The 24,943-nt window shown below is 37.7% G+C and overlaps 1 protein-coding gene across 7 annotated transcripts in view; it reads right to left on the bottom strand.

The window, feature by feature from the left end:
• The window catches only part of FER (FER tyrosine kinase), a 166,514-nt gene that overhangs the window by 131,213 nt on the left and 10,358 nt on the right, over positions 1 to 24,943 (bottom strand). For all 7 annotated transcript variants that reach the window (XM_065860271.2, XM_071802506.1, XM_071802507.1 and 4 more), the window contains exons 2-6: positions 24,489 to 24,588; positions 22,130 to 22,388; positions 17,822 to 17,995; positions 15,280 to 15,379; positions 603 to 786 (exon numbers count right to left, since the gene is read on the bottom strand). In XM_065860271.2, coding sequence (XP_065716343.1) covers positions 603 to 786; positions 15,280 to 15,379; positions 17,822 to 17,995; positions 22,130 to 22,336 — 665 coding nt within the window. In that variant the 5' untranslated portion in view covers positions 22,337 to 22,388; positions 24,489 to 24,588. The remainder of the gene's footprint in view (positions 1 to 602; positions 787 to 15,279; positions 15,380 to 17,821; positions 17,996 to 22,129; positions 22,389 to 24,488; positions 24,589 to 24,943) is intronic.

Raw genomic sequence — 24,943 nt, 5'->3', positions numbered from 1 at the left:
CACCTTCACAAGAATCAGAGGAATTAATATGATACTGCAAAGGGCGGTTAATGGTGTCTGCACCATGTGAGCATGTAAAGCACAAAATTCTCAACTCTCTCTCACTTTCCACGTGTTGAAGTCAAGATGAACATGGACTTCAGGGAAGAGAAGAAAATGAGTTCAAGAAGAATGCCTCACATCTAAATGAAAAATACCTACCAAAAAAAAGTCACTGTACTTTCTTTTAGGCTAAATGATTTAAATAACACCCCCCAAAAAGACCTACAGAACAGACTCCCTAACCAATTACCATTCTTCAGGAAAGACAGAGAGGCAGCATGGTGGTTACACACCAATAAAGAGGGCTTAAAGTCCTCATTGTCTCTTCCCCAAGATTATCAGTTTGCATATCTTCTGTAATGACGTAAAAAATGATCTTTCAGGAAAAAGGTAATTGTATTTTTAAGGCTGGATTCCTTACAGTGAGATCAGCTTTTTCTGCTATCCTTTGATATACAATTAATTAACCATAGTTTATTATTTTCAAATAATCCTGTAATTTAATTAGACTATTACACATAAAATTCCATAAATAAAAAATACACAAGAATACATCTTACAGGGCTTTAATCATTTCTTCTTGCATCTTCTGTAGTGAATCAAGTAATAGAGGAAGTGTAGTATCATAATACTGGTGCTGATGTAACTGTGCGCCTTTTAGGGCCAACACATACTGATTATGCAATATATGAAGCTTCATAGTGGCTTTATCACATCGATCTTTGGCTTTCTCAGTCTCCTTTCCTAAGAGAAAACACATAAAGAAAAATGCACGTGGTGATTTAAAAGTATACAAACTTGTAGATTACATAAATCTAGTAGGTTTAAGACAAGTCGTACTTTTTTCTACAGTAGTCAGTTCAAGGTACTTCTCTGAAGAAGGTAAAATCTGATCATTTTCAGGTCATTAGTAAGATCAAATGTCTTAGTTTCCTCATTAAAAGACTAGATAAGAAAAAACTGCTGCATTTTTTTGGAGCAGAAATGTGAGAATTCTTTATCTAAAAGTATATAAAAACCTCTATCTACACAACTACAAAACTAATATAACTATGAGGAATAAAGAACAAAACTCATACATTTGACTGTCACAAAGCTAATCTTTTATTTACCTCAGAGCAAGCAAACATTGTTTAATGAAGAGATGTCCTACTAGGTCAGATCCATGATTCATTAAAAATCTGTCATTTATTGTGAGCAACAATTCTACTGCTATGTACCATCCCAATACAGCAATAGTGCAATCTACATATGAGTAGCTGAACCCTCACACTATACTCCTGATCAAAATGGGCCGTTTCTCCACTACAACTTAATATTTCCTTACCACTGTCAGTATCCTGATCAGCAGGTTTTCTCTCTACAATCTCAGCTCTACACTTAGATACTAAAAGTCTTCATGTTCACAAGAACAGTTCAGCGCTGAACCAAAGAGCACTTCAAGAGGTCACCTATTCTATTCTTTGCCACAGTAATTGTGCAACTATGTGGCATATGTTGTTATGATTTTTCTAAGATCTACAGTGACAGATAACTTTGCAACTTCCTAGTACCATCCAGATCTAGTGCTACATTAGCTGAAAGTATTGCCTCCACCTCTCTGCTTCTTCACTCTCCAAAGTAAACTTTTCTTGCTTTAAACTATTACTTATTTCATATGTGCCATGGGTATCAAAAATAGATTCTACCATCTTCTGCAATCCATCTTTTGTGAATTAGATTACACACTCTCCTCTTCTGGCCAATATTCTAAACTCCACACTAGGGACCTACAAGTCTTCCCTTATAAGTTCTTTTGTCTTCTTGCAGTTGACTGGTTCATAATCTTACACAAGTGCAACTTCAGTCAAAACTCAAAGCCAAAGAATAACTTTACATTCCAGATACTTCTAGTCCATTAAAAAAAAAAAAAAGAAAAAAAAGATATATTGTTTTTAATGCCATACAAACATGGCATCACTGATTACCTTTGCTTTGGCATCTGACCCTGCCAAGTAACACTATTTTTTTGAGACTCAACTCTCAACTTATAAAATTATTTTTAACTCTGTAGCTGCCCTGCAGTGCATTTTCAATCGCTTCAAGACATACTGATACCTGGGAATTTAACAGACAAACTCTGAAAGAAAGTAATGAAACAATGAAAGACTACTCAATCCCAACATACATCCTACAATCTCCCACAGGACATATTATTCTGACAGGACATCATTAACAACCATTCTCCAAGCAGCTTTATGAAACAGTTTTGCACCTGTACTAGAATATTTGCAACTTGCTCTTACATTGCCCTTGTCATAAAATGTTATGAGATTATTTTGACATGATTCTTTATTGGGACACATAAGCTCTTGCTCATATCCTTGTTATCTTCTTGATATTGATGAATTGTCTCATTACTTTTTCAGGAACTAAGGAATTTAAATGGATCCTCTATCTGCAATTATCAAGTGCAGATTCATGATTACCTACACAGATAAAAATACACTAACTAAACCAGTCTCATTCAGACTACTACATTTCTTATAAACTTAAAATAATTTATAAACTTTAAAATAAATTAAGTAATAAAAAAGATTGTATTTAGCATTTCTATGACCTATCACAAAGTGGCTGAGAATAAAGAAAAAGGAAGCATTCACAGCTAAATCACAGAACAGAGGCTTTAGAGCAGACCTTAAAAAGCTGAAATTGTGTCATATGAACACACAAAGGTTTGTAAACACCAATAAATTTAAACACGTTAAGACATGTAAAAAACAACACACCAAAAAAACCAAACAAATGAAAACAGAAAAGCCTGTAGAACAGTAACAAATTCTCTTTCATATACACTTGAGTCAGCTAGTTTGCCAGAAAATGTAAAGGATAGTCACTATATAAAAGAGCTGGCAGGGAAAAAGACATCAATTTTTTTTGGATCTGTGTTCACTATGCAAGACCATCAGAGATTTACAGGCTGAAATGTCTCTTCATGAAAGAGTCAATGAAACTCTCTTCTGAGGTACCAGAAGAAGAGGTTAGAAAATAAACGAAATAAGAAGAAATTATGAAGATTGGATGGTGTTTAGCTTTGGAACTTTAAAGGAACTGGAGAATGTTTTAGCTGAAATATTACCATTATTTTTGACAGGAGGAAGCAGGCACTCAGTGGAGTGCCCTAGAAATATCAGCTGGCTCCTGATACATGAAGTGATAAGGATGATGATGAAGGTGTTGTCTGAAGGAAGCAAATAGGGGAACTAAGTGTGAAGAACTGGAAAAAAAAAAATACTTGAACATGTACTGATTAAGTTACAAAATAGTAAATCAGAGTGTGAATATTTAAAGAGATGCATATGGGAAAAACCTATTCAAGCTCAGTGACCTGTTGTAAGATTACTGAATGCACTCAGGAATGAGATCTTGGGCTTAGCAGAGAAAGATCGATGGAAATGTTAAGTCGGTGTTCAGCAGCCATCAGACAAGACGTTATTTAGCAAAGGACCAGACAGTGTTATCTTGCCACTGATTAAATCCACATAAAACAGTATGCAGCTCTTTCACCTCTGGGAGGACATATTTGAAATGAAAAAGGTTTAGAGAAGGGCATCAAGCATCAGAAAGGTAGGAAACACAAGGAATTCAGAAGGAATGATTACAGTTAGGACTCCTGAAGCACGAGGAGACAGAGGAGCAACATGTGAGAGAGGACACAACAGTAAACAGATCTCCCCAACCTCTTTCAATGTAGTAATTGCATGGCATTATATGGAAATAGTATGTACTTCATTAAAAACAAAGGACATTCTTCAGCTAGCATGTTGCTAACCCATGCAATCTTTCGGTCAAAGTTATTATAAGCATGAAAAACTCATCCGGTTTAATAGTGAATGGACATGTATACACAAAATCCTGAAGAGCTACTAAGATAGCACTCCTGATTCAGGAACTCCTTAGGTAACAAATTACCATGAAGTTGAGACAGATGTCTATCTGTTTGCACCCTCATATGGCTCTCTAGACATTTGCTGCCTCACCACTTTCAGCTACATTTTAAGCAGAGTAATAAAAATTACTTTAAAAGGATATTATGTCTGACATTTAATTGAAAACAATGTAATTGCTGATCTGATATTATATGTGGAAGGAACAGATTTCTTACACTATAGTTCAGCAAAACGAACAAAGTTACTCTGCACAACAAAGAAAAGACACATCTCTAGAGATGTCACCTGAGAAGTATTTCATTTAGGAATGAATGAAATAACACATTTTAAAAATTTCTGTAAAAATGTTTTGGAGGCACAACAATGTCAACTCTTTCTAAAGCTTTTGCCAAATTTAACAGATTCTGTCTTTGGCAAAAATCCAAAATACATGTTTCATAGGAAGACTGTAATTTTTTTATTTCCCCAAACCAAAAAGAATCATATTGCACTACTTATTTCTAAATTAAATGCAGATCAATTTGGAGGAAAACAAAACAAAACAAACAAACAAAGCAATCCATGTCATACCCAGAATAACATCCCAGAATTTAGATATTGCCAAACATACATGTCTAACACCAGTATACCAATATAATGGGATGGTATACAATCCTGTTTTCACATCTGCCTCAAGGATTAAATCCCTTTTTTATACACATTATTCCTCATCAGAATACCTCCACTAATTTCAGAATAAATTGAAGTATCCTATACACTCGATTTCTAAATATAGTAGGCTACAATGTCAACTTGGTCATCTGCGAATAAAGACATACAGACCATAAAGTCTTCCTGAAGAACGAAGGGCACATGGACATGGGGAAATAATGGAAGGTGACTAACGAGGGTTTAGAGAGGAAGAGGTCAAGTAGTAGTTACAGCATAGGGACTGGATGAAAGAGGATGATGCAGCTGGAAGTCAGTGCTAGAAGCACCAAATTTTGCTTGCCCTGGTGCATTCCCTTCAGAGATACACTGGCCAGGGAAACAGGACAAGGGAGACGAAGTGGTAGCACAGGGAGAAATGCTGGATTATTTACTGGGTTTATTGTACCTTTCGCCACTCCTACTCAAGCATGCCCTAGGTTGACCATTTGCCAGCAATGTGCCCCTGTGGCCAAGAAGGCTAATGGTATCCTGGGGTGCACGAGGAAGAGTATGACCAGCAGGCCAAGGGAGGTTCTCCTCCCCCTCTATTCTGCCCTGGTGAGGCCACATCTCAAGAACTGTGTCCAGTTCTGGGCTCCCCAGTTTAAGAAGGGCAAGGAGCTACAAAGGTGATTGGGGGTCTGGAGCATCTTTCCTAGGAGGAAAGACTGAGAAGGCTGGGTCTGTTCAGCCCAAAGAAGGTTGAGATGGGATGTTATTTAAGCCTATAACTATCTCAAAGGTGGGTGACAAGAGGATGGGACCAGACTCTTTTCAGTGGTGCCCAGTGACAGGTTGAGGGGCAATGAGCACAGTCTGAAGCACAGGAGGTTCCATCTGAATATGAGGAGAAATTTCTTTACTTTGAGGGTGCCAGAGCACTGGAACAGGCTGCCCAGAGAGGCTGTGGAGTCTCCTTCTCTGGAGACATTCAAAACACACCTGGACACATTCCTGTGCGATCTGCTCTGGGTGAACCTGCTTTGACAGGTGGGTTGGACTAGATGATCTCCAGAGGTCCCTTCCAACCCCAACCATTCTGTGATTCTGCGATTACATAACGCAATATTATCTCCATATGTCATAGTTTAAGATCTTAAAACATGTAACTTGCACATGCATGTCCTTAAAATACACCCCCTACCAGCTTTCAGCTACCAAAAATCAGCATGTGTCAAATTATACCATGTACCATCAGTAAAGGTTTCTGACCTATGAACAAAACAAACAGCCTTCAACAGTTAAACTAAACTGAAAATTTACACTAAAAATTATCACAACCACAGAACTAGAGACTTATGAATACTACCTCTCTTTCAGGAACCTCATTATTGGCTATACTATTCAATTTTTCCATCTGCCCTGAGGACTAAATTCTTTTGCTATACATTATTCCTCAGCAGAAGATCTCAGCTAATTCCAAAATAAATCAAAATTATCATACACACTCAACTTTTAAATACAGCCTTTGGATCTATAATTAATACAAGAAACACAGCTACAGTATTATTTCCATATTGCAATTCATTTTTTAAAGAAGAAAAAGGCCGTGAGGCAGAGTACACAGTTGTTCTACATGTCAATTAAGCACAGAGGAAAACATCCAGTTTTCTTTATCTGTAGAACAAATTTCATAAATAGATCTAATTATAGTTCTACTGCTATCAGTTGTTGACAAAACTCTTTAATGTTTATAGAAACAGACTGTGTATACAAGATGTCATGCCATAAACAATATTATAAAGCTTGCAAAATTCAACTACCAAAGTTTGACATTTGCAAAGAAAAGGATAGCATTCTTTTTAAAAAATTCTAGAGAGTCAAGTATTTTGGCTTCTAATAAACACTCTCTTCAGATTTTAATCCATGTAGTACAACAGAGTCATCTAGAGAAAATGTTTTAGGGTATTTTCTGTTAAAAAGGTAGATTTACTATTCCAAAGTTCTTACCATCGTATGTATTAGTTTCTTCTAGCCTAATATTCACCTAGAATGGAAGAACAGAAACTGGATAGGACAACCAACTGAGACAAACTGAGAAAAAATTCAGCTCATAATGTTCACTTATTCTTTTTTTAAATAAGCATCAATGTTCAGTGCAAATTCCTCAAAGAAAGTAACTTTCAGAAAACAAATAATGCAAATACAGTATATTTTCCGACCTATTTTGGGTTAGAAATAAATAATTACACTGAAGAGCTCAGGTTTTTACCTCCCTACAACTTTTCCTGGCTGTCAAGGTTCATATTCCCTTATATGTTCAATACAACCAAGGGCAATCAAGAGGGACGTCAGGGCCTTGGGACGATTGGTTAAGGTCTCAGGAAAACAAGTAGTGTTCTTCTCTGCTCCCCGAAGTTGCAGGGTATGATGAGTGAAAAGATACAGGACGACTGACCAGATCAATACCTGACTGCAGGACCAGTGCCACCAGCAGAGTTTTGGGGTTTTGATCACAGGTCAGTTTACATGACATCTGGCCTGCTGGCAACAAATGGGGTACACCTGTCTCAAAGGGGAAAAAAGGTCTTCTGACAGGAGTTAGCACGGCTCATTGAAAGAGCTTTAAACTAGTTTTGAAGGGGAAAAGGGAGAAAACCAGGTTCACTAGAGAGAAACCAGGGGATGGCACGCCAGCATTTGGAGGACAATGTACTAGTGAGGTGATAGGCTGCTGTCTCAGTGGCAGCAGGGAATGGAGACCTATGTGACAGCAAAGAAACAGAGGTTATTGAGGTGTTATAAACCACAGAAATTCTTGAGAACAGCCACTTGTCCCCCAAAAAAGGTGGCAGGATCAATAGTCCAGATGAAGTGCATCCATGAGAATGCACGCAGCACGAGCAACAAACAGAAGGAGCTGGAAGTCACTGTGAGGCAGAAAAACTATGATGTAGTGGCCATCACAGAAACACAGACTCTCATAACTGGAGTGCTGCATTAGAAGGCCATAAACTCTTCAGAAGGGATAGGCGAGGAAGGAGGGGAGGTGGGGTAGCCATGTATGTCAGGGACTGTTTTGATTGTCTGGAAGTTGATCAAGGTGACAATAGGGTTGAGTGTTTATGCGTAAGAATCAGAGGAAAGGCCAACAATGCAGATATCCTGGTGGGAGTCTGTTACAGACTACCCAGCCAGGATGCAGAAGCAATTGAATTATTCTGCAGGCAGTTGGAAGAAGTCTCACAATTGCTAGCCCTTGTTCTTATGGGGGACTTAAACCTACTAGATGTCTGTTGGAATACAGCAGACAGGAAGCAGTCTAGGAGGCTCCTGGAGTGTGTGGAAGAACTTCCTGACACAGCTGGTCAATGAGACAATCAGAAAAGAAGCCTCACTGGAGCTGTTGTTTGCAGAGAAAGACTTGTGGGTGATGCGATGGTTGGAGGCCACCTTGGGCTCAACAATTGTGAAATGATCGAGGTTTGTATTCTTGGAGAAGTAAGGGGAGGGTCAGCAGAACTGCTACTTTGGACTTTTGAAGGGTAGACTTCGGCCTGCTTAGGAGCCTGGTTGGCAGAGTCCCTTGGGAGGCAGCCCTGAGAGGCAAAGGAGTCCAGGAAGGCTGGTCGATTTTAAAGAAGGAAATTGTAGAGGCGCGGGAGCAGGCTGTCCCTGTGTGCTGAAAGACAAGCCCACAGGGAAGAAGACATGCCTGGCTCAAGAGAGAGCTTCAGATGGAATTCAGGAATAAAAGGAAAATTCATGACCTTTGGAAGAAGGGGCAGGTGACTCAGGAGGACTACAAAGATGCACGGAAGTTATGTGGGGAGAAAATCTGAAGGGCCAAAGCCCAACTAGAGATGAATCTGGCTACTGCCGTAAAAAGCAATAAAAGGTGTTCACCTTCTTTGCCTCAGTCTTTAAGAGTAAGACCAGTTGTGCTCTAGGTATCTAGGCCCCTGATCCAGAAGACAAGAATGGGGAGAAAATGAAGTCCAAATAATCCAAGGGGAAATGGCTAGTGACCTGCTACACCGCTTAGCCACACACAAGTCAATAGAGCCAGATGGGGTCCACACAAAGGTTCTAAGGGAGTTGGCAGAGGTGCTCACTAAGCCACCTTCCATCATTTATCAGCAGTCTTAGCTAACCAGGGAGGACCCAGCTGACTGGCTGTCAACAATGGTAACAAAGAAGACCTCCTGGAAGTATCCATTATTAAGCTACTTGTTTTTTAAGTTTGCTTTGTTTTTATTTTATTTGTTTCTCTGGGACCTTTGAGGGCAGAAGAAAAATATTTAAACTATAAAAATCTTAGAAAACACAGAAGGCTCAAAGCTTGTCAATGTCTAAGCATGCTTGAGATTCTCTCTCAAATATTCATATCTTTAAGTGTTTGCTCTTAAGAGACAATAACTATCAATTACTTTTTGAGGAGGCCTAACTGAAAAACTAAATAATTTGTGAAAACAACATAAATCTGTCAGAGCTGGACATTTTTTGGAAGGTCTGCAATTAGAAAGAATTTCTTGTCCGGTCTTCAAAAACCTCAGAAAAAGTCTGTCTGGAGCCCAATGTACAGTATTTCAAGAAGGACTGCCTCCTGCCTATCACTCTTGGGAACTTTAGTGATACTGATACATATGACCTTCAGAAGTGATGCCAAAGTGTTAATAAAAGAGGCAAAAGAGATTATTGTAAAGACTTAGCTCACAATGGACAAATTAACTTTATGGTTTCATAGCTCCTGGCATTGAAATACGACCTTTGGCTTCAGTGAGCAGTGAATGCTGTCCCATGAAGAAACACTAATGAAGATAAGGTCCATCTGACAAAGAAGAATAGAATTTTATTATGCAAGTCCAGTTTTTGACAATTAAATTGATCTAGTTTCAAAAGTAGGCAGAGACACAACTGACATAAAAACAGAGGGTTATATACTCCCAACAGAAACACAGTGAGCAGCCTTAACCCTTAAATATGCTAGAACTGTGAAAGCTGAAAAGCAGCAGAATAACAGGACAAACAAAATGAAAATGAGAAGGAGCAACTGAAGACCTTCACATGAGTTATTTGGGGGAAGAAAATCTTTATACATAAATAAAACTATGACCAATGATCCCAGAGGAACTTGGAGAACAGAACGTATGTCAAGGATTCACCTAACTGCCTCGGTAGTTCAGGAAGCCTGAAATGCAAATCCACTCAAATTGGTGAGTATGGCTACCTATAGGTAAAAATAGCATAAGACAATGTTATAGTAAACGCAGGCAACAATGATACTGCCAGAGGAAACATGGACAGTAAGAAAAGTGACTACAGAGCTCTGGGGGCAGCCGTCAAGGGCATGGGGACCCAGGTAGTGTCCTACTTAACCCTGCCAGTGAGGGAAAAGGGTGTGAGGAGGGCACTGACAATACAGGTCAATAAGGAGCCATGGAGCTAGTGCTGACAACAAGATTTTGTGTGCAACAACCACAGGACCTGGTTTGCAGACCATCATCCTTGGAAGATAGGTCACACCTCACCAAGCAGGGTAAAAATATGTTTGCCAGTAGGATGGCTGACCTCATTAGGAAAGCTTTAAACTAGGTGTGACCCAGGAGGGAGAGGGTGACCTGCAGTCCTGAGGCAGTAATGGCCAAGATTGCTGAGCAAAAGGCATGGGGTGGTGTGATGGGAAGTGATCAGAAAGTCAACAAAATGGGCCTTGCTTAGGGTCACCTGCATGTGGGCAAAGAGGTTCATACAAGGCACCACTGTGGAAAAATCTCCCCAAATACTCTCCAGGAACTCAAAACACTGAGGGGACGGGCTTAAGTGCCTGTATACAACTGCATGCAGCATGGAAAATAAACATGATGAGTTACAGATCTCCGTGCAGTTGCAGGGCTATGATCTTGTTGGGACCATGTAAGTGTGGTGGGATGGCTGCCAAGACTGAAGCATTGCAATGGAGAGACACGGGCTCCTGGGGAAAGACAGGCTAGGAAGACGAGGAGAGTGAGTTGCCCTTTATGTGAGAGAGTAGCTGGAGTGCATGGAGCTCTGTCTGTGGATAGATGAGGAGCCAATGGAGAGTTTATCGGTTAGGATTAAAGAGGCAAGGCCTCAGGAAAAGCCAAGAAGCTTGGCTCCAGTGTTGTTGTAATTTTCTGTATTATAACCTTACGAGAGTATCACAGCATTAGATTTCAGAATTTAAAATGGAAAAAAAGACGGGAATATCAGGGCTTTTTCTTTTTCTTTTTTGTTTTTTTTTTTTTTAATGAAGAAACAATCATCCTCTGAGGAAATATGCAAATCTTCAACATATAATAATGTTTCAGAGAGAAACAACACTTCTTCCTTGGTTTGCTTTAGAATCTTTTATTTTTGTAAATATCAGCACTGAGGTATAAAACTGTCAATGCATATAGTAATCTGTTGAACACTTCCCAATGTTTATGATAGCAGTCTTTCGAATAATTTCCCAGAACTGCATTTAGCTTTTCATCTACATATTTTTCAGCAATTTCAATAACAGAGGTAATTTCTGCATATTTATCAATAATAAACCTCCCATAAAGCAATATCTTTATTTATTTCAGCTCTGGAGACACACATTTTCAAAGAGCAGTATTTCCCTGTGCCTAGAAAAGAATACTCCTTTGTACTATTTGTTTGCATTATTCTACTAAATTCATTCTTTATACTCATAAGTGAGGCGACCGACACTTTCAAAAGGTTTCATTTTAACAACTTTCTTTTTTTAAGCAATAGAATATTTTTACAGTAAAGAATTCTAAAGTTGACTTAAATCTGCTTCCACAGACTCTAAGTGGAGGGAATACTAGCATGATCTTTCTCTTAAGTGAATTTTGGTAAGGACTATGCACTTCTTGAATTAAAGTAAACAATTTTAAAACCTAGATATGATAGGAGAAAAGACTACTCTTACAGTGATATGTCAAGCAAATTCAGTCAGACCTATGAGTGCTGGCCTGTGAGGACTGAGGAGCAACTGATGCTGCATGCCCATGTTGAGTGGAAAGAACATGCCCAAGCTCATCCCACACTCCACAGAAGTCACTGAGATCTCTTGGCTCTGCACTCCCCAGGGTTTCCTGCTCTAGAAGCTTTATTCTACACACAAGAAACAACCCTAGCTCTTGCAAGCACCAGTAGTGTCTATTAATTGAAATGCTTACAACAGAGAATTAATTTGAAATCTACACAGCTTACTGACATCTGTGAATAAGAACAGTTCAGCCAGTGTTTCTTGTTTTGTCTTAACAATGTGAGAGTTTCAGTAAAAAATAAACACAAAATTATCCAACTAGGAGTTTCCCTGATCTCAGCAACAACTCAAGACAATACGTGCCATCAGGAAACATAGTATTAATAGTATAATCACAATTTCACAGGCATCCCAGAATGAATGCACCAGCTGTCTAATAGAAGTACTTTCTGGCCACTCGGCTATTACAAAGAATAGTAGGACAATAACTTAAAGAAAGCTTTTTCAACAGCTTCCTTATTTACCATAGATACAGCTTGTGCCGTTGTGCAACTTCAGTACATACCATGGGAGTCACATCAGTTCTTAAGGATTAAATCACAAGAGTTGCAGGGATCAGGAAACATTCTTCCAGTAGATGCAATGTTGTACAATGTGCTAGGTGTACTATTAATATTTCTAATCTCCTCTGAATCACATTGTCAGGGAACACAAGCCAATCTAGGAAAATCTACTACAATTTTTTTATGCTGCTGTAGCAGTATAATATGAAATTATTAAATTAAATACTTTGACTCAATACTTTTTTTTTCCTTTAGTATTTACTTCAGATCCACTCTGTCACATAAGAATGTTGCAACATAGTTTCTACACTCAATTAGTAACTGACCAGCAACAAGAACACATTAAACACCTGTAACAGACCTGTTTACATTAAAACTGTAAATTTTGCTAAAGATTATATTGTATTAAAATCCAGTATGAGCCTCCCAAAGCTATACTGGCTCTGTTCCAGCTTTCAATATTAACTGACATAAGAGCAACTATTTCACATTTAAACATATAACACAAATATTAGCTACAGAAAAAAGTTGCTAAATTGTTAAGAACCAATGCTTGTCAGTTGTTCTTTGTTTGGTTTTGGTTTGTTGTTGTCGTTGTTTTTTAATGTAAGGAAATGAGCATATTATTATCATTCTGTGTATTCATCATTTCAATATTTAAGGGTTTTTTTATCTATAGCAATAAGTAGTGTTTAATCAAAGATATCAAGGATGAAAACACAAGAAACCCCCAAAGACACACTCTAAACTACACTTAATAAAGATGGACAAGTCTGCAGAAACAAAAATAATTGTGGAACCTGAACTTAAGGGGAAGCAGCTACTGATCCAATCAAATGAGATTCAAAGTGTAATGAGATATCACACTTGAAGTCAGCACGGCATTGTAGGTTCAGGGTTGTACATGATCTGTGAGTGTTATATTGGAATGTTGTTGCATGTTTACACCATTTTTTCTCATTATCACACATCCAAAAGATTTCAGAGGGCTGTCCATTTAATTATGGAAAAGCTATCTAAGAAGTTTTTATCCTATATTTTGACTCAATGATCCCAACAAGCCCTAATGCCCCAATTCTGCAAAGGAACATGCTCTGCATTCCCAGCACATACTTTTTTAAAAAAACAAAACAGAACAAAAAACCACACACACACACACACCAAAAAAAAAAAAAAAAACACACACACAAACCAAGAACAAAACCAAACAAACAAAAACCCCACACACTTGCCAATCCAGAAGAAACTATCGAAATCAATCTGTACATAGTCCCTGTTGCTGAAGGATGCCTTATCAGAGAGGCACTGGACTAGTTCAGTTTGCCGATTTATTCTCTCTCAGCTTGCTTTCTCTCACCATACATGAGAAAAACAGAAGAATTAAGAAGTGGAAAAAAAAAAAAGGCAAAAGACTATCATCCAGCTGAATAACATCAACTAGACTGCCTGACACCTGAGGTGTCCATGCCCAAGCACAATCAATCAGGCTGCGTTTGTGGAAATTGTTGGTCCAGAAAGGAGCAGCAACACATGACTAGATGGGGTAAGAGCTAGAACAAACAAGATAAATCATTCACTTCCGACTGAGACAGGATTCAGACACTGGTGGCCACAACAGGGCAGCATGATCCAGCCTAAGGACCAAGTCGCAGCCAAGGCTCAGTGATGGACCCTCTGCAACACAACTCTCCCAACTGCTTCCCTGATGCCCAAGCAGAAGCAGTGCTAACAGAGGATTCCCCAGAACAGCTCCTAAGCCAGCACCTCATAAAAATTAAGTATGAATTACAAGAAGACAAATACTAAACGGAAGCTTCAAAGAAAAGGTCAAGGAAAACCACAAGAGAAAGAAGCATCTTAAAAACAGCTTGTGTTTGCTATCTATCTAAAGAAATAATAATTTAGTTAATCAGAATCACATCAAAACATTGCAGCTGCTGACAGCCAAAACATTCTGATTTCAACGAGAAAGCTTGGTTTTTCAGGAATGGAGAATGATTTGAGCTATAACAGTAAGATGGGATAAAAAGAACACACTAAGATTATGACACTCTATTATATTTTCCATGTTACATATTTTCTACATTACATATTATATATTCCCATGTAAAGTAGTTACCTGGGGATAAAGCAAGTAACCAAATCAAAGTTATGTGTAGAAAAGCAGTTAAGGAACTAGACAAAGTGAACAGAGTATGTATTTACATTTCTAAGTGAATATGAACATCAGTAAAAGAAATAAAAATTGAAGCTAAAATGTTCTCTGTATAACTTCTATTATCCAACATTATGTTGTTCTTATACTCACATATCATCTACTGCCCCAAGTTTTAGACAAATTTAGAAAGAAACAGTCTTTCAGCACTAAAAGCTACTATATTGCACTGCAAATTATAGCACAACAGAACCAAGGACAATAACTGTCATTTTAAGTTTTTGTGTCACTGCCTCAAGATAGATCTTGGAATTATACACTGTCATCCAGTTAATTTTCTCTAAAGAAAATTTAAAAATTTTAGAAAGGCACATAAGAACAATTACTAACAACAGATTTCAATACATCATAGAACAAAGGCTCTTATCTAAAAATCCATGTTGTTTGGACACATCATTAACCAAAAATCTTCACAATATCTCAATGTACAAATGAATTATTTTCCTCGTTTGCTTAAGCTTGACAAAGGTCACATCCCTTATACTAACTTGCGAGAACTGATGCTGATGCCACTGCAGCAACCATAACAGGTCACAGGATATCAATAGCCTGCAACTACAACATAGATGAGACAGAGTTGCAATCCACTACCACTACTAACAGTTCATTTGCACAATTACACATTTCAAATATGTCCACCAAAGGAGTAACAGAAGACCTTAAAAAGTTTACCATTTATATTAAGAGAAGGGCTATCCTTTATCTTCTGATTTTTAAAAGAGTATCACCAAGTACACATAATGACAATTAGCTTGTCTTACTTCAAATACTAAATGAGCTTTCACATTGTAATCAACTTGTTCAAAACAAAGACATCACCCTGTTTCACTGTAAGAGTTCTAGCAGGTTTGAAAAAGGCACTAATAAATAGACAAAATTAATACAAGTCAGTCATACCTTTAGCCACAGCTTCTTTATATTTTTCCTTGGCAGAATTTACTTCCTTTATTAGTTGTCTATAGCTAGATTTTAGTTTTTCTAGTTCTGTCTTTGTGACCTTTAAGAAAACAGAAACATTGAAAGTATTTAAAATACTTCTCAACATATAAAAAAACATAATATCATTAGCGAAAGATAATTAATAGGATTTATTTTCCAAAGTAAGGATGTTACCACTTTCCACTGGCTTGAGACAATCTTAATAGGATATTACATAGTGTAACAAAATCAAAATCAATAAATGTCTGGAATGAAATAAGAGGCTTGAAAAGCAACTAGAAAAAGTAACTGCACACGAATCAACCTGTTGTATGACTTAAATCCCTAAAAAGGAAACTAAAGTTGTCTCTTCTATCCCCAATGTTTATTCATTGTGACAAAATCAGTGCACTGTTCAGAAACAGACACAAATCATGAACTTGCAAACAAAAGCTAATAACCAATGAGCCACTACATTATTAAAAAGGTGGCATGTAAAGAAAAGTTAGAGCTCTGACCAAAAAAGAAAAATACACTCACAATGGGGAATCGTGGAAGAGGAACTTAATATATAATCAAAGCGCTCTCCTCACTGAATGTGCAGAAAAGAAAGTCTATTATACCGAATAACTGCTCCACTTGCAGCTGGCATGAAGAAGGCTGGAGTTCACAGCCGCCCCTTTTTCATGAGGCAAGGACCAGATACCACTATTTTCACCATCAAGAACATCTCAAAACTTAATGACATTCCTGAAAGAACCAACAAGGTCCTATCTACAGTTTCTATCCCTGGGCTGTGTAAAGATTTAATTTAAAGGCAGGAACTTTTCTCACATCAATCTCAAATTCTCATCTCTTATTTCTACACACTGTAGGTTATACTCACAACTGTTGTTATTATACACTAATAGGGGTGATCCAGGAAAAAATAACTTTATGACAAACTTGTATTACAAATACAAGATAAGAAATGGAGAAAAAGATGAAATTAGGAAGAAGTGAACACAATTGAGACATAAGTAATAAGGAACTACTTCTCTTACAGAACACTGGAAGATTAAAGGTAGGCCACTAGCATTACAAAATCTTCGCAATAAATATAAAATATATTTTAGTGACTCTTAGACGGTGTTCTACCAACAGACAAAAACAAAACCAAGAGCACCTCTGCTGCCAAATAACATATAAGGAAATAAGATGGTCAAGTGTTTCCCCAAACACATTTATAAGACCAAAACACTAGCAGAGTTGCATAGCCATTAAGATGAGTATGGTCTGTAATTAATCATTTAGCAAGTGCTCAGTACGCATGACTTTTTTTTTAAAAAAAAGTCTTTTTTTAAAAGACAGTTTTATTAGAGATTTTATTACAATGAACTTATTACAGAAAAAAACATGTTTTGCACAGTCTCTTTTAAAAGCATACCTGAACTTTCAGCAGTCTTGTGTCATCTCACCTTTCTTACATGGCTTTATTTTTGCATCTCTCTAATTCTCTACATATTTAACTTCTATTATTTCTAATGTATGCAGTTTTCCCTCTTCTTCCATCCTGACTATTTTCAGATGTACCAATCCATAAGTGGCTATGAGTGATTATTTGGCTTGGAAATTTTATCAGATAAGACAGCCTACTGAGTACACATCAAATAGTCAATACCCGGGGAAGACGCCCAGATCCTAGCATGCTATCAAAGTATTCCTATTACAGCCAAACTTGATATATGTTTAGTACTAGTTTAAAGTTCTTCTCATAACCAGCCAAAGAAGCTTACTCATCAGTACATGACATTTGTACTGTGCTACTCAGATGTTATATTTTAATTACACTACTCCAATTCTCAGATTCTCTGCTGGAAGAAAGAAGAAACGGTGCTTTTCCTTCTCTCAGTGGACCTTTCAGATTATCAACCTGATTTTTGACAATTGCAGTTAAACTTCCCCCAGAGCACCTGAATGAAACTGTGATTTCTGTCAGCTTTACTGACTAGATACAGTGCTTTCAACATAAACAGGACAACTGACATATAACTTAAAAAGCCCTGAAGAGCTCCACTTGCAGCCTTAATGTTTGGTTTACACTTGATTTATATTTTAGAATAGGGACTAGAATCCTTTCACCACCCAAAACAGTATGGACTGTCAAGTGCATTCATTAACAGAAGTCTTCAGCGCCCTGGTCCCAGGGATGTCTGGAGTGGAATGAGAACAGGAGGAGAGATAGAACAGAGACGTGTCACACAGAATCATCCTCTACTGGAACAAGAGCATTTTCAGTGCTATCTGTCCATAGAAATTCATATAAAAGGAAGTTTTCCATCTCTCCCTTGTCAGCTAGCAGAGAAGAGAACATGTGGAGCAAATAACTAAAATTTAAACTAGACATTCTATGTATCACAAATCCCTACTTTCACCATAGCACTAACAAAACCAGAGGAACTAAAAAAATCCACCCTCAATATATCACTTTTTAAACATATAACATCATAATAAATTTATAAAGCACAGTTAAATAAAATACCTTGTACATCTCAGCTTCAATTTGTTGATGAACACCTACATAACTCTTCTTAACTTGCTGCTTATCTTTGATCATCATTGTAAGCCTATGCAAAGGCCCAGAATTAAGATCCTCTGCATGTGTCTTCATTATTTTGCTCAGCTGCTCTGTTTGCTGTACCACAAGCAACCAAGACTATAAAAAAAAAAAAAAAAGAAGAGCACTTACTTATTCCAGCTTACAAATTTACAAATAGCCAAATGATGAACATGTTCTGTGGGAAAAGATGCATCTCTGTATAAAACAATTCATTTAAAAAGGAATTTTAAACTTACCCAAATTCGCTTGAGATCATCTCAAGTAAAGTTCTTCCTGCTACAGCAAAATCGTGCCCCGAACTTACTCATTCAATCATAAAAAGCACCAGAAACAAAAATACAGTTTTGTATGGTCACTCTTCATCGCTGTCCTAGCACTTTTGACCACTGATTAAAGCTTTACAGTGTTTTTTGGAATAATACATCCCCAACAGCCCAACAAGTATATTTCTCTGCCCTTTTTACTTCTGTTTCCCAGCCACAGTCACTCTGCTCAAGCTGACTTCTCTGTCCTTGTTGAAATACTCCCAGTTATATGCATTCGAGTGCTTGCTGTTTAAGAGGATACTATTTGTTAGCTGCTACACACAACTGACAGCATCACAGTCAGGCCAACAGTATCAAAGCATAAGTTGCTAACAGGTTAAGAGACACAAGCAGTTTATCATCTGTCATAGTAACCCAACGTCCTTGTGTACCTTACTTCAATAACTTCCTTGGCCATTTAGCCAGTCAGTTTCCAGGTTTGCTTAATGTGCTGTGTGTGGCTTAGAATTTTGATTAAGAACTATAAGGTGAGCAGAGAGATAGCAATGCAACACAGATACGAACACGAAATTAAAGTTCAGTTCAAATAAAAGCATTTGTTACCCTAAAGACCCCTGTCACACTTCGTTGATGGAAACAGTATTGATAACAGTATTGATAACTCCTTGATCTCAAATGCTATGCTATATGTAGAATTTCAGAATGATTACATGCCATATAATTATCAGGGTTTGAAGGCAGCTATTATGCTAGTTTTGCTAGCATTTATCTTACTCTTACTGAAGACAGAAATCCACCTTGGATCATCAAAACTTAGAAAATTAATTTGTTTGGTCCTTTGGGGTTTCCTTACATCTCTTATATAACATAGATACATATCAATATATCCCCACATGACAATGCTACAATGCAAACTGGATTCTAGAGAAGGAAACAAATGACAGTTAATTCCTCTATATATTAAACCATGTTTAATATTTCCTTTAGCTTGTAAACATCCCACAGACTGGCATAGAGGATCTCAGACTGCTTGAAGTGTGGTGTTGTAAGAGGTCATGGCCTAAAGTTTTGCAGCTATAGCTGAAAACTATTTCATCTCTCCATTACAAATATTGCAAAGCTGCATAGGATAAAAACATCATTAAACATCCGTCTGAGAGGAATGGGTCTTGTGGTTATAAAAGAATTCATTAAGAGCACACTCAAAGGTGAAAATGTAGTCAGAGTTCTTCATTTTCTTTACAGCTGATTTATGACTGACGAGACAAGTACTGTTTGAATAAACCCTGAAATTCATAACAGAAGTATTTTTCAACAGGTATTTCAAAGAAATACTTAGCTTACAATTCACCAAATGAACCTGAATAAGTCAGAAACACTGTGAAAAATTCCCTTTCCATTTAAAAAAAATCATTTGCACATTTTCCTGTCCTTTACATCCCTCTTTCCATAATGAGAAAACATTAGTTAAAGAGGATTTCTGTGTTTTGTATGACTATATTTCATTATTTTAAAATTTGAAAAGCTACAGTGAAAAGCTATACTAGAGGAAAGGCTTCAAATACTGAGATTTATACAGGACACAAAAGCAGCTGGGTGGGGATTGCAGAGAAGGCAAAACATTTCCTTTCACAGAAAATAATCACAATCCATCAAAAGCAATAAAATATAATATTGTTTGGTTTAATAGTATTTTTTAGACATATATGCACACAAAAGAGCTGTTGGGAAGCACTTAAAAGTACTGCTTTTCTAGCATTAGCAGCTGCTGCCACTACGCCTTCCAGCAAGTTTGCTTCCTCTGCATACAAAAAAATACGAGAGACTTTCCCAAACGCTATTTCTCTCAAAGGGCTCACTCTTGCTGTACACTTAAAATAAAAGATTAGACAGCTTGGTATTTGCTTTTGATGATATGCAATACCAAAAATTTAATATACAGGTATTTTAAGTCTTGAGAGGTGTGAGATACTAGATTTATGTCCCATAATATTTGTGTCATAGTTTGATTCTGTACAATGTCAGAGTGAAAAAGTACCATGAAATAGTAAACTAGAATGAGATGAGTAAATTAATCAATAATTCAGACATTTTAACTGCTAAAACCAATAAGAAGCATGCCACTACACAACTTTAAAATCCAAGGTGACAGTGAAATTTCAAGGCAAGCCCATACAAAAGATCTGTCAGTAGCATACGGATATTTTTGCTGTTATACAAAGATGCAGAGATCAGGGATGGCGCTTGAGAGAAAAACGACGCATCCTTAAGAAGGGAAAAAAACAAACAAACAACAAAAATAAACCTGAAAGAAAGAACAACTTGAGTGTCTATATTCAAACGAGATTTCAAACTGTGTGATACATGCCCCTCTACAACCTGAAAAGGACATGGCTTAAGTCAGATCATCAGCTTTTTAAAATTTGTTTGCTCACAGGAAGTGTCCATGTCAGTGACATGAATCATCCTAGATTGAATTAGCTACATGAAGGCAAAACATTGCTTATACTTTAAAATACTAAATATTCTAATGCCTATGCTCCTTTGTTGTTTTAGCCCTAATCCACTCTGTTTCATTGCCTAAAGTAATTGTAATACAATATAGCTAGCATATAAGAGCTGTTCCAGAGGGGCAGCAATAGCGAGAATTACTAGTCATAGCACCAATAATTCAATACAAAACTTTAGGATTCAACAATAGAAAGCTTGAAGAAGAACACCTGACTTCTGCCAATCTTCGGCTAATGACAATGCTTTAATGTTTATTTAGCAAAATCATCACAACTGAAATAGCAAGCTCTATAACACACTGTGTACAAGAAACATAAGTGGGTGAAAAGCATTTCAAATACACCACCAAAACACAGAGATGGAGAAAAAAAAAAAAAACACTGTATGTCAATTTACAAGAGAAGAATTATTTTGGGGGACGGAAGCAACAACCAAATTTGTTACAGATAAACACTGTGTAGTGCTACTTTTGGGACACCTGAAGCAGGCAGCTATAGCAGTGCAGCTTTCAAGCCACACACACACCCCCCACATACTTTAATCCAGCATAAATCTAGACTGCTGCAAAAGGAAGAGTCATATTCCTTAAGGCTATGCCATAGCTAGTATTCAAGCAGCCACCCCATAAGCCCACTACATAAAAACCACCTTGTCCAAAATTTAACTTGACCCAAAAAGGGTGTTTTCATGCAGGGATGGGAACAGGATCCATGCCAGACTGAAGGGATGGTGTAACTATTGCAACAGCAGAAGTGCAAAAAATTGAATAAACCATTAAAACAGAATAGTTTTCTCTAGTCAGGAAGGAATCCAAGTCAGGAGTGAAGCTTACAAACAGGTAAAATAGGGAAGTTTGCTTCATCTGTACCTTTACTGGACATGCTCTAAATCTGAAAACCAATTATTTGGGGGAAGGACAGCTTTGCCTTCAAGAAAACCCAATACAGTTATTTTAAATGGATACAAAATGACTTCACAATTATGAGAAACATCCTGAATTAATGTTTTGTTTTTACAATGCATGCTGCAGTGTGAATAACAGCTGGAATGCCAGGCTTTGCCTCAGTTTCCTGGCATTTTTCTATTTCTGTCCTAAATTCTATACAACATAAACAATAGTTCCTATTTTACTGTCTTAAAAGAAAAGCTTACTGCAGCATACTCTACTTTTAAAACACTAAACAAAGTAGCAGGTTCAACGCAAGAACCTAAAACACTGAATATCAGAATTTAGGATTGATTCTAGTTCAGCCATTTTTTCCATAGCAACACTGGAGCTCAACTTCTGCATATTCCACTGAGGAACTAAAAGGAGTCCATTCTAAATACTCCGGTAACATTAACTCTCAATAAGCTGAATGAAGAGGAATCCAATTCAAACTAAAACAAACAAAAATAAATCCAGCACTGTTATTTCCAAAGATATTCCAAATTCAAAATACTTCAGTCTTACCTTCGACACATTGCTGATATAATCCAATTGACAAGTGCTCTCTTTATCTACCTGATTACAAAGATTCTGTAAAGTGGAGGCATACTCCTTATCACTTTTTACTCGCATTGCCATAAATTTCTTCACGGTTTCCAGCAGTCGTAGTTCCCAGTCTTGCAGTTTTAATAAAGCATCATGAGAATACTTCAGGTCACCTCCAAACCCCATTTTTTAAGGCACTATATACCACACAGGGGAAAATACAGGCTCTTCACCACATCTGGAAGCAGAAAAAAGATTACTGAGAGACATATCAAAAGTAAAACTTACTGTGTGACAAAAAGCAACTATTCACAGAATCACAGAATGTTAGGGATTGGAAGAGACCTCAAAAAATCACGTAGTCCAATCCCCCTGCCTGAGCAGGAATACCCAGATGAGGTTACACAGGAATATGTCCAGGCGGGTCTTGAATGTCTCCAGAGTAGAAGACTCCACAACCTCCCTGGGCAGTCTGTTCCAGTGTTCTGTCACCCTCACTGAGAAGAAGTTTCTTCTCAAATTTAAGTGGAACCTCTTGTATTCCAGTTTGAACCCACTACCCCTTGTCCTACTGTTGGCTGTCACCGAGAAGAGCCTGCCTCCCTCCTCATGACACTCACTCTTTATATATTCGTAAACATCAACAAGGTCACCCCTCAGTCTCCTCTTCTCCAAACTAAAGAGACCCAGCTCACTCAGCCTTTCCTCATAAGGGAGATGCTCCACTCCCTTGATCATCTTTCTGGCTCTGTGCTGGACCCTCTCCAGCAGTTCCCTGTCCTTCTTGAACTGAGGGGCCCAGAACTGGACACAATATTCCAGATGCAGTCTCACCATGGCAGAGTAGAGGGAAAGGAGAACCTCTCTGGACCTACTAACCACCCCCCTTCTAATACACCCCAGGATGCCATTGGCCTTCTTGGCCACAAGGGCACAGTGCTGGCTCATGGTCATAGTTCATGCCTAGATCCTGAACTAACCATAAGACAAAACACATACATATACCTCCTCAAAATCGACAGAAAGGAGGGTGAGAGCACTGTTTCAAACACCTGTCTATGACTGGAAGAGATCTCAGGCTCAGAACTGTCCTCCAGTTTCGATCTGCAAAATGTACCTCTCTAACTTACAGGAGAGTTATGAAGGAACATGTAAGAGCATGTAAGACAGATACTAAAAACCAATCCACACATTTATTCAAGTAAGTATAGCTGACAGTATCTTCAGGTTATAAATTACAACTACACTGTTCCACTCCTTGTGACCTGAAAAAACTTGTTTCTGGTGTTTACGGTCCTAAGAGCACAGAAAAATCCAAATAAAACATCAGCTCTCAGGCACTGCAGCTGTGGAAAAAAGATGACTAGTCAGAAGCTAGTTTGCTCCTAAACACTGTGTTAGCACGCCATTAAACTTGCAGATTCAGACTCCCAAAAATCAGAACGTATCTCAAACCAGGTACCCATGCAACCATCCATTGCTCCCCTGCAACACACATTAGGCCAGAGTCCTTAAATTCACATGACAGTCCAGTCTTACTGTACCAAATGGACACCATTTGATAAACAGATAAGAAATGCTGCCTCATGAAGTCCTGTAACACAACTGCAGGTCAAAGACACCTGTCTGAGCTAGCTCTAGAACACCTGCATCTGCAGCACATGATGCAAAATCTGAATCCACACATACAAGTAATTTCCAAAGACTTGCATAGATTCTGTAACGTGGGCTGTACCCTCTTTTCTGTGTATACACCGAAAACGCGTTCCTACAGTAATCAGCTTCAAACCAGGTAAGATACACTTACATAAACTGCAATTATAGCCCTGGACAGCAGTGCAGACACAGTCTGTGTACTCCTTATTCGCTAATTCCTGCACACCAGGAAAGTCTTAGCTCTTTCAAACACAGAAGTACCAATTTCTTCATAGGCTTTAAACTGCCACTTAAATTAGCAGTGTTAACAGCCCATGAGGCGAAGCAGGACTAATAATCTCATTTTACTCAAAGAACTGGGACACATAAACTAATGTCAACATTGTACCAGCTAATACTGGTATGTACAAGGCTTTAAGACAGACATTTCAGAGTGCCTATCGCTTTTACCATATTAAGTACTCAAGGAAAAAAAAAAAGTTATTGGCTTCAGTTACCACATAAAATTTCAGAAGACTGTGCAAACTGGAACCTAGAGTCATCTCCAGGGCAGCCTGACTCCCAGGACCATTCCTCTCTTTCTGCTTTACCTACCATTTGTTTACACTAACCATATACTCAGAATATAATCTATACATATATCTGATGTGAAATGTCTCAAATATGAATCCAGCTCCCATACCTTAAATAATTTTCCTCAAGAGATGATCTTCAGTACTCTTTCTGTCAGCAGCTACTTCTGATTTTCACTTTCTGAAACACACGCTTATTTTCTGGGAACTCTGTGAAAGAAAAACAAATTGAACAATTTTTTTATTTATTTCAGCATTTTCAAATACATCACAGAAGTTCAACTTAGGTAAATTGCTTTGTATTTTCAGATTATGACCAGAAGACAGATATTTTTTTTATTATTAAAAAGAGACAAAAGTTCAAGAAAATGAAAACAAGACTTTTCAAATGACTGTAAGCAGTAGTATGCTGTCACTTCATACACACAATTTTGAGGGAAGAAATAATTTTGTCTCAACACATACAAGAAATGTAACCAAAGATTACTTTTAAGTTATTGGAATTTCTTATGACACAGTGTATTGTAGTCAGAAAACTAGATCATTTCATGTATTTCTGAACTTT

Source organism: Patagioenas fasciata, chromosome Z (genome assembly GCF_037038585.1).
Source record: "Patagioenas fasciata isolate bPatFas1 chromosome Z, bPatFas1.hap1, whole genome shotgun sequence".
Taxonomy (NCBI): domain Eukaryota; kingdom Metazoa; phylum Chordata; class Aves; order Columbiformes; family Columbidae; genus Patagioenas; species Patagioenas fasciata.
This window is presented reverse-complemented; position numbering and strand designations above follow the sequence as displayed.